General features: G+C 48.1%; 1 protein-coding gene across 1 annotated transcript; it reads right to left on the bottom strand.

Annotated features, from left to right (window-relative positions):
• Nucleotides 1-6,400: 6,400 nt before the first annotated feature.
• Nucleotides 6,401-7,621, bottom strand: LOC119374290 (uncharacterized). The gene has a single exon (XM_037644367.1). It carries the CDS (start codon nt 7,619-7,621, stop codon nt 6,401-6,403), a length of 1,221 nt encoding a protein of 406 aa, XP_037500295.1.
• Nucleotides 7,622-10,522: the final 2,901 nt, after the last annotated feature.

Here is a 10,522-nt window from a genome sequence, read left to right on the forward strand (position 1 = left end):
TTTGGCCGAACTTGTGGCCGAGAAACTGAAAAGCAATACACTGAGAGCGGCGAACAGCGTCGGCCGTCGATCAACTGACAAGCGGTCAAGCGCGTCGGCTTTTATACAGGCGCTATCGAACTTTCCAGCAATATCGCTGGTGGCGGCGTTATCTCTCGATAAAGCTGGAACATTCGCGTGCGGGGCGCAATCTTAACAAAACGATCTACTACAATTGGGAAGCTTCTCGAACACTGCTTCGCGGACAGCGTCGAGCTTTGATAACCGTCCCTGCCGGTCAAACCCAATACATCAAAACAAGACAAGCAGTGGGCGTGGCATTGCCCCCCTCTGAAAAAGCATCGTCCCGATGCTTGTGAAAGAACATAGAAGAGAGAATAAAAACAAGTGCATACACAAATAAATTACAATAACAAAGGAAAAAAGAGAATCCCCAGGTTCGCAAACGCGCAAAAAACGGCTTAAGGCGCATGACATGGACGACTTCAGGTCGTGCGCAGCGTCGCTGGGAGTTCGTAATGCCGTCCGGGATGACCTCGTAGTCAAGAGCGCCGAGACGTCGAAGAACCTTGTATGGACCGAAGTATCGCCGAAGGAGTTTTTCGCTAAGCCCACGTCGGCGTATCGGCGTCCAGACCCTAACACGGTCGCCGGGCTGGTATTCCACGAAGCGTCGTCGAAGATTGTAGAGACGGCTGTCGGTGTGCTGCTGGGTCTTGATGCGCAGGCGGGCGAGCTGTCGAGCTTCCTCGTCACGTTGTAAGTAAGCGGCGGCGTCGAATTTTTCTTCGTCGGTGACGTTGGGTAGCATGGCGTCGAGCGTCGTCGCCGGGTTCCTTCCGTAGACCAACTTGTACGGCGTCATCTGCGTCGTTTCTTGTACGGCCGTGTTGTATGCGAAGGTCACATACGGAAGGATGGCATCCCACGTCTTGTGTTAGACGTCGACATACATGGCCAACATGTTGGCGATGGTCTTGTTTAGCCGCTCGGTGAGGCCATTTTTGGGTGGTACGCTGTGGTCCGGCGGGGGTTTGTTTGGCTGTATCTCAGTATTGCCTGAGTTAGGTCAGCAGTAAATGCCGTACCTCTGTCGGTGATGAGGACCTCTGGGGTGCCATGACGCAGGACGATGTTCTCAACGAAGAACTTCGCTACCTCTGTGGCTCTGCCTCTGGGCAGGGCCCTTGTCTCGGAGTAGCGGGTGAGGTAATCGGTAGCTAAGACGATCCATTTGTTTCCGGTATTGGACGTCGGGAACGGCCCCAGTAGGTCCATCCTGATTTGCTGGAACGGCCGTCGAGGTGGCTCGATAGGCTGCAGAAGTCCGGCTGGCCTAGTGGGCGGTGTCTTGCGTCGCAGACAGTCCCGGCAGGTATTTACGTAACGAGTGACGTCGGCGGAAAGGCGCGGCCAGTAGTACTTCTCCTGTATTCTTGCTAGCGTTCGAGAAACACCCAGGTGTCCAGACGTCGGGTCGTCGTGCAGAGCTTGGAGGACCTCTGGCCCAATGTCGAAGGTACCACGAGAAGGCAATCGGCTCGAAGCGGTGAGTTCTTCTTTAGGAGAACACCGTTGCGCAAGAAAAACGACGCCAGTCCCCGCGTGAATACCTTCCGAACAACGGTGGTCCTGCCCTCGAGGTATTCCACAAGGCCCCTGAGTTCTGGATCCGCTCGCTGTCGTTCGGCGAAGTCGTCGACACTTATGCACTTATGGTTCCCAAGAAGGAGTCGTCCTCCTTGTCGTCCTGCGACGGTGGGTCGACGGTTTGTACTGACGAGTGGTGACTGAAATAAAGCGATGCTGCGCTGATTTATGCGTCTCGTAGAGAACTTTTCTGCACTGGAATGATTGTGCGTTGGAAAAATTGCAAATATGGACAAATGGTCACTGATATCTGAATCGAGGACACCAGCGCCAATTTCAGCCTTTGGTACATTTGCCAAGAATAAATCAATGAGTGTATCACGCTGTGAAGTAACCCTGGTGGCCTGGTGAAATAGGTTATCGCAGTTATTCGCAAGCATAACTTCAAGTAACTGAAATTTTGCTTGATTATCGGTAAACTGATTTACATTAAAATCACCAACCATAATAGCGTTTCATTTATTAGCATTGGTATAACGTAGTAGCGTCTCGACATAGTCAAGAATGATTGAGAGGGCCGCCTGAGGCGGGCGCTAAACAATAGCTATAAGAAAGTTGCGGCACACAATAGCAACCGTTTCGAAATCACCGCACATGCAAGTAAACTCCCTGAAAGTGTAGAAGTGGTTACGTTGGTGAACATAAAGGGACACGCCCGCACCTCGCCTCCCGGAACGGTAAGCAGAAACATGCTTATAATCGACAAAATTGTGCACTTCTGCGTCGTCTGAGTTTCAGAGAAAGGTAAAACATCAAAACAGCAATCTAACTGAGATAAGTATTCGTCGGTTTCTACATGTTTATTTCTGAGGCTTCTTGCGTTCATGTGAAAAAGTGAAGTGCGTTTCTTACGGAAGCAATCCTCAACCTGTACTAAGTTATTGAAATGCTCAGAAGGTAAATGAGTAGCCATAGTTTACTAGAATCAAGGCAATTTCCTATCACGGGTGTTACGTAATTATGGTCAGGCCGTCATCAATTGAGATTTTGATTGCGCGCATGTCAGGCTGCTTGCGCACAAAGATTCTGCCCTCTGAATTCCAAGACGAACTGATAATCTTATTCTCTTGCTTTGCGCTTCGCCATCCAGAGTAGTTGTTTGTTGGCTGCAGTCAAGTTGTCAAAGAATTTCACTACCGGAAGCCTGTTCATTAGTTGCTTTCGTTTAGCGAACTATTTTTCCTTACTGCTCTCGATACAAATCTGAGAATAGCGACTGGAGGCTTGCCTTCTTTGGTCGGGAGGCGGTGCAGCCCGTCAATGTCATCCTCAGATAGCTGAGAGACCTCGAGACAGGTCGCCATTTTATTAACTTCTTCAAGGAGGCTTACATTCTCGCCAGGAGTAATGCCGTGAATTTCGATGTTCTGTCTGCTACTGTACTGCTTCAATTCGTTCCCTTGTCGTTTAAACACCGTAATTTGCGTAACTTCCGGCGACTTCTCTACAGTTTCGACTCGGCGACGCAAATCAGAAATGTCCTTCTCTTGCCGAATTAGAGTATCTTTTTGTCCACCATAGGTATCAGACAAATGCTGAACAGATGTTTCTATGTGCTGCTCTGTATCCTGCAAGCCCATTAGTTTGTCTAATTTTGTCTCTAGCGCAGAGATTTGCGACAGCTTCTTGCTGATTTCTGCCAGCTGTGCCTGCAATGGGCCAGACGCAGTTGGTGTCTCATCCCTGCAGGTACCACATTTTTTGGTTTTTCTAGTTGCGTCTTTCATAGAATGAAAAGATCGGTCACTGATTCCACTGCATTTTCCAACGTGAAAAAACATGCTACAATCAGCACATGTCAAGACTAGATATTTTCTTCAAACTGCACATCGCAAGACGAGCATCTAGCGACAGCAGACATAGCAACGAGCCTTCTAGAATGCGAAACCCATACAAGTACAATAGCTTCAGGGGCAGCAGCATCAGCAGTGAGAGAACGTTATTAAAAGTTATGCTACGGTATCGAGTAATAAAATTGTATCACAAATGTGCAATGAATACAGGATGCGCTTAGACCACGATGTGTTGATCCGTGTCACCGCTACTGCTGCCGCCCACAAAGTGACGATAGCTTGTCTCTGGTTGACGCTTTTAAGGGCTGGCTACGACGCCAATCTGTACACGTTTCTCTCCTTCCAGGCTTGACCGTGGTGACAGCTGTCGGCGCTCGGTGAAACGATATCTTTGACGGTTGTTCCTTCACGGCTGGATTCTGCAATGATTACAGGATGCGCTTAGACCACGATGTGTTGATCCGTGTCACCGCTACTGCTGCCGCCCACAATGTGCTCGCATGTTACCGCTCATGTTGCTCATGATGGTACTCTACTATGGGATAGGAAAAAGCAGGCCCTGTAACACCCCTGTCACACGACAAAGCTTAATGTCACAGGCCCCTAATAACACTTACATTCAATGCGGTTAGCCGGCTGCAACACGGGGACGTGTAATCTCATTAAACGAAACTGGCTTTTGTGCAAACGAATGAAGTCATTAGAATGCGTTTCTGTCGCGAATGAGTATTCTCGTCGAAGAGGGGCCACGAATAAATTATATGTTAAGAGGAAAAAATTACTTATACAAATAATAACGTGTAATTATCATTTCTGCTGCTTAATTTTTTGCCAAACCGTTCAACGTTTTGTTCTATAAATATTCATTATGATCGTTCCCAGCGCCGCTGTCAAGAAAGCTACCGGCCACAGCAAGCCATGTGCTCAATATCAATGGCCAGTCCAAAGTGCAGCTTGCGATCACCCATTACTTGAACGCAGTCCAAGAGACATCTACTTAACACATTTCTTAAACACTTGATATATACCATAACAGTTTTTACACAGGCTGCGGCATTTATTTCGCCATTCCTGTCTTTGATACGTCGTGATTTCCATCGTCTGCAATGACTATCTGCCGCCATACAGCAGCGCATCACGCATATTGCCAATTACGTGTGAAATGTCATTAGACACAAATGTCATTAAACCTACTCGTGCGACAAGAGTATATCATCAATGAATCAGATTCGATCGAAGCAGGGATGTCGTACTATCAATGCATCCAATTCCTGGGCTTGCGAGGTAGTCTATCCCTTAGCCCACAGCCTCCAAAATGGCACTGACCGCGCAGGCATATAATTTTCAGTAAAGTAAAAAGTTGGGCGAGTTGGTATTTGTTCATGATGGCTGAGGGGCGCGCCCCTCAGCCATCATATTATTTTGTTAACGTTCTTTCAGACCATAAAAAAAACAATTTTGTTGGGTAGAAACCAAGAACATATCCTATTTCGCGCAACTCTTTCAAGTGAATGAATCAGACAAATAGATCCGTGAGTCCTAGACACGCTTTGTACATTTTAAGTAATTGCAGTAATGACGCTGTGCGTCCTTTGGTGTTTGCGCTCCCTTGTGATGCGTGCCCCTATTTAGGCTACCAGAAGCCTTCCATACATGATATTCGGATACGAAAGACTGCCATTCGCCTTTGTTAAGCAACTTAAGCAGAAATGTTAAGCGATCAAGAGCCACTATTTATTCTTCTAATCACCATTTTGAATAGAAAGCAGTGGCGACAACGGACAGTCTTGCTTCACAGAAGAGTGAATCGACACAGGCTTTGACAGGCGGTCATTAACAATCAAATGAATTGAACAATCATTGTAGCATTGGTTTATACTTTTGAATGTAGTGTAGCATGGTCAAGACGAAAAAAGTAGAAAAGAATGACGTACCCGATCAAACGCCTTCGCTAAATCGACTTGTATCATTGTTCCTTCTTCATATGAGTGGGAACAGTGTCCCAATACAGTGCGGGCGATGTGTATATTTTTTTTTTGTATTAAGCGACCTTTCAGGCCGCAAGTCTGGTGGGCACCAATCAGAATTGGCACTGCAAACTGTAGTCTATTTGGTAGTATTTTCGCTAAAATATTATAGTCAACGTTACACAGTGTAATCGGCCTGTAACCGTCAACATGACGAAGCTTTTCTCATATCTGAGTATCTTGCAATTAGGACAGTGTAGCTTCTCGTAAAAGATCCAGCAAGGGTCCACAGAATGAATCTCTGCGTACAAATGTCGCGCAGTTGCGGGCACAGTAAGGATTTAAAGGTTTTATCAAACTCGCCCGACATTCCGTCTGGTCCTGGAGTTTTCGACATCGCTAAGAGGCCAATGGCGAGTTCTCTTTTAAAGTGATTGGCCCGCTAATAGACTCACACTCTTCGTCAGATAAAGGAGTCATAAATGGCAGAAACTGCGTTACGAGATCTTCATATTGGTTTTCATAAGAATCGCTGCACAATGCTTTGTAGTAAGCTTCATATTCTGACATAATTTCACTTGCATTAGCTACCAATGACCCTTGCCAATATAAATATTATATAAATCTGATTTTTGCGTTGCGGTATTCATCGAGTAAGGCTTGACGTGTGGGTTCTCCTGAATAAAAAGTACGAATATTGCGTGATCGAACACGGGCGCCTCTGCAGCTTAAGGTGTCGTACCTGTCGAGTGCGTTAGTAATTTCTTCTGTATAACAACCAGGTGCCTCAAACTCAAATTCATATACGTTTTCAAGATTTTATAGTAACATCTTTTGAAGTCCAGGGTTTGGCGGAAACCCGTCTGGTCGGGAAAATTCATGGTGGGAATGGCAAACACCGACCAATCGTTGAAACAAACACATAAATTGACGTTTCGGCCCCACTACGGGGGCCTTGATCACAAGGAATGAAAGTTTTTAAGGCACGGGTTATATGGGCTTGATGATGTGACGTAAGCATCGAGTATATATCGGGGGCAGATTGCCTGAGTTGCGGTTGAGCGTGTTATCGGTCGTCTGAATGTGAAGGGATTCAAGATGAAGCCTAGCTGTTTTGTTCTTTTCTTTTCCTATTATCTTCGCGCTATCCCAGTCGATGTCATGGCTCGTGGACACTGCGTGCTCAGCTAGCGCGTTAGTTGCCGCGTGCTTGGTTTTCACGTCATAGCTGTGCTGTTTAATTCTTTTTCCAAAGTCGCCTGTTTCACCGATGTAGACTTGATTACAATCGGCGCAAAGAATTCTGTACACGACGCCCGGGAACTTCTCCTTATCGAGTTTGTCTCTCACCGTCCCCACAGCTTGTCTGAGCTTGCGCGTAGGCACGTGAGCGACGTCGACTTCATACCCCCGAAGGATTCGGGACAGACCTTCGCTTATGCCGGGGACGTACGGCACAGGAATCCTTTTTCTCCTCCCCTTGTCGTTGTGCTGTTGAGAGTCATTTGGCGTAGGATGAGCTAGGCTCTTTTTAACAGCTTGAATGAGCGAACTGGGGTAGCCCGAAGATGAGAGGTCACGGCGTATCGTGGCTAGCTCGGCCGCTTGGTTCTCCGGAGTTGAGGAAAGTTTCTCCGCCCTACGTACAAGTGAAGCGACCACCGACCACATCGGGTGCACAGAGCTGGAACTTAGGTACTTGCCAGAGTGAGTTTCCTTCCTGAAGACACTGAACGACAACCTACTTCCGTCGCGTTTCACGAGCACGTCCAAAAATGGCAGACGACCATTAACTTCTTCCTCTGTCGTGAACTGTATGGCTGGATCCATGCTGTTAAGGTCCAGAAGAAAAGCGCTCAAAGCAGACTTCTTAACCACTGAGAAACAGTCGTCCACGTAGCGTAGGAATACCCTTGGACGTGGGTTGAAACTAGAGAGGGCACGGGACTCCAGTGGCTCCATTGCCAAGTTCGCTGCGGTGACTGAGATCGAGGCTCCCATTGCGGTTCCATGAACTTGTTTGAATAACTTTTTCTGGAACGTGAGGTATGTGTTGCTCAGACAAAACTCTAGAAGTCTGCTGAGATCTGGAGCCTTGAGCGGTGTCTTTTCTGGAAGACTTGGGTCCGATTCGAGAGCGTCAGTGCAGACCTTGACGGCGAAGTCAATGGGCACGCTTGTGTAAAGTGACTTCACATCGAAGGACACCATGATCTCGTCGTCATGTAGGACCGTGTTGCGAACCTTTTCATTAAAGTCGTACGAGTTCCGTACGTGCACATTTATGTGTTTGTTTCAACGATTGGTCGGTGCTTGCCATTCCCACCAGTAACATCTTTTGTTCTATTTTCTGTAAAAGCCCCTTGCAGATCCGATTTCGATAGCTACTGTCCGAACTTCTCGTTTGAAAAATTCTCAAGAGGCAAACAAAGGCATGTCAGCCGACAAACAATTCCTCAGTCCTACGCGCACGCGACCAGTAAACACCTTGTCACTCACAATGAAACACTTGAATTTCCAGAATGCCCCCTGCACTCTGAAATGGGATCGAGCGTTGTTACCGACCTACCCCACACCATTGCAATGATCTGAGGAAGAAATAGGTTCCGTTTTGCATGCAAGTTAGCGGGAAAAAGGAGACGCTAAAACATAAATGGATCAATTCGACTGTGAGTACTATGTGCATGTGTATACAGGGTGTTTCAGAAAAAAAAACACCAAGAAATAAAAAATTAACCACAGGTGCTACGCGTCTCCAATTAGCGCAGTGTTGTTCTGAGCCATATAGACCAAGCAAGAATAATTTGTCCAAACCGCAAAGCCCTGCAATGAACAAAGATTGTTTAATGAAAATTTTTAAATAGCAACTCTAGAAAAAGAAATCTTCAATACGAAAGTTGTAGCGCCTGTTCAGAAACATCAAATTTTTCATTCTATGGTAAGGTAATTATTTATTATCTTACCCCCGCTTAATTTTTTCCGGCATTTCATTAAAGAGGGCGAATTTAAAAAAAATACCACGTGACGGCTTCGCAACGCCCGGCGCGTTTAGTTCCCTCGAATGTTACTTGAACGAATTATGAAAAGCTGCTCAGCGCACGAAGGTCGATTTTGAGCAGGCTATCAATGACTGCGATGGACGCTAAATGATATTAGGGGCATACCATCTAAAAAAATATTCTGTGAAGCAGCTGCATCAAATTCTGTCTACGGCCTCATGTGGCACTTGCTCCGTGGCTGCCGCTTTTTAAATGCGGAGAATCTGTTAGCGAACCACAGGCAGATTTAGCGTTTCTATCTACGTATCTATCTATCTATCTAGCCGACTACATCTGAGGGCTCTCGGGATCGCCTCCTTAACTTGGTGTAGACCAATATTGGCATGGAAGGGCAAGAGGATTTGACGAATTTGACTGCCTGGTCATGACATGAATAACGTGAAAATCCTGTCGCGCACCTCGTCAAAACCTTTGCTCCAGACACGTGCGGCACATACCCGCATACCACGGTCCACGATATGTGCGTATGCGCGACAAGTGATTGGCAGTTTATATCTACCCAGGAGCGGCGAGAAGAGACATTGGTAATATAAGCGCGAGAGCGTGACGAAAAACCGACATCGGCAGCTTTGACGTGACGAATGCAAAGAATAGGAATCCAGGAATCTAGCAGGAACCCAACCTAAGTACACTAAAACCTCGGTGATACGATCACGGCTCGTACGAATTTCAGTGTAATACGACTCTTAGGGGCGAAGCTCCTTATGCCGTGGGTCTGTCCATCCTCCGTTTGTTTGTAGCCTTGTAGTAGCCACCTCTAGCTCGTGAGAAGCGCGCGTTCTGGTATGCAGTAGAAGAAGAAGAAGACGTTGACGAGTGAGACTCTCGTGCGTGTTCGCCTGTGTGGCATTATTTCTTCTTTACTGCGCGCGTTCTGGTATGCAGTAGAAGAAGAAGACGACGTTGACGAGTGACACTCCCGTGCGTGTTCTGCGGAACGGTGGGCACGGAAGGTGGCGGCAGCGCGCGCTCGCATACAGAATCCTGAGATGAGAGCCCGCGAGGCCGAAGCTGCACGTCGACGCCGCGAAGCAGATTCCGCCGTTCGAGCCCGCGAAGCCGAAGCTGCTCGACAAGCTGCACTGCTGCGGCGCGAAGACCCCGCCGTTCGAGCCCACGAGGCCGAAGCTGCTCGACAAGCTGCACGGCTGCGGCGCAAGGACCCCGCCGTTCGAGCCCGCAGCTGCACGGCTGCGGCGCGAATCGGATCTTCAAAATGTGAAGGACCGTGAAGCGGCGAGAAAGCGCGCGTACCGGCAGGCAGAGCCGAGGCTGTGCGAGCACGTGAAGTGGCTGCAAGACGCATCAGGCGGGCTCTGCCCGAAGGCGCTGACGCGCGCTTCCAGCGGGACTTCCTTGATAACAGTTTCGGCCATAGTTGCGGTGTGTGCGACAGATTGAGGTTCTCAAAAATCTATAGTCACAATATCTTCCATCAAGAAGGACCACGCTCGCGCCAATGCCATCGCCGTGCTGCAGCGCGAGTTCGCTTCGCCCCACTCATCATCATTCACCACGTGGGTATGCTGTGACTTTTCTGTGGTCCAGGCCAAGGCCCATTAGCCTGCAATGTATTGGAGTACGGTTGTTGCGGACCGATTCTCACCCCGCGACGTTTGATTGCTGTGACATTGCTGCGATGCTTCGCTCTCTTCTGAACACCATATTCATGCTTTTGAATAAGCTAAACACTCCGACAGCCCGAAATGCCCTGCAACTGCTGGAGGTTCTCGATCCAGTGTTTTCAGCGCTGCAGTAATCACAACGGCTCGCCCACGGTTTTCTCAAACGCCGCGATTCCCCAATGGAATGTCAGAGCGCTGATGTCATGTAGGTCAGTGAAGCTCCAGCCTCAGTGACTGACTATACCCCTTTCCACGGGCAGTGCTCTCCTTCTCTCTCTCTTCCTCTTTCTATTCCCCATTCCCTTATCCCCAGTGCAGGGTGGCAAACCGGACGTTCGTCTGGTTAACCTCCGTGCCTTCCCTCTTCTCTTTCTCTCTCTATCTCTCTACGCTAGCGCACAGGTACGAACAGGTGCTGCCCGCGCTGT

Source organism: Rhipicephalus sanguineus, chromosome 11, assembly GCF_013339695.2.
Source record: "Rhipicephalus sanguineus isolate Rsan-2018 chromosome 11, BIME_Rsan_1.4, whole genome shotgun sequence".
Classification (NCBI taxonomy): domain Eukaryota; kingdom Metazoa; phylum Arthropoda; class Arachnida; order Ixodida; family Ixodidae; genus Rhipicephalus; species Rhipicephalus sanguineus.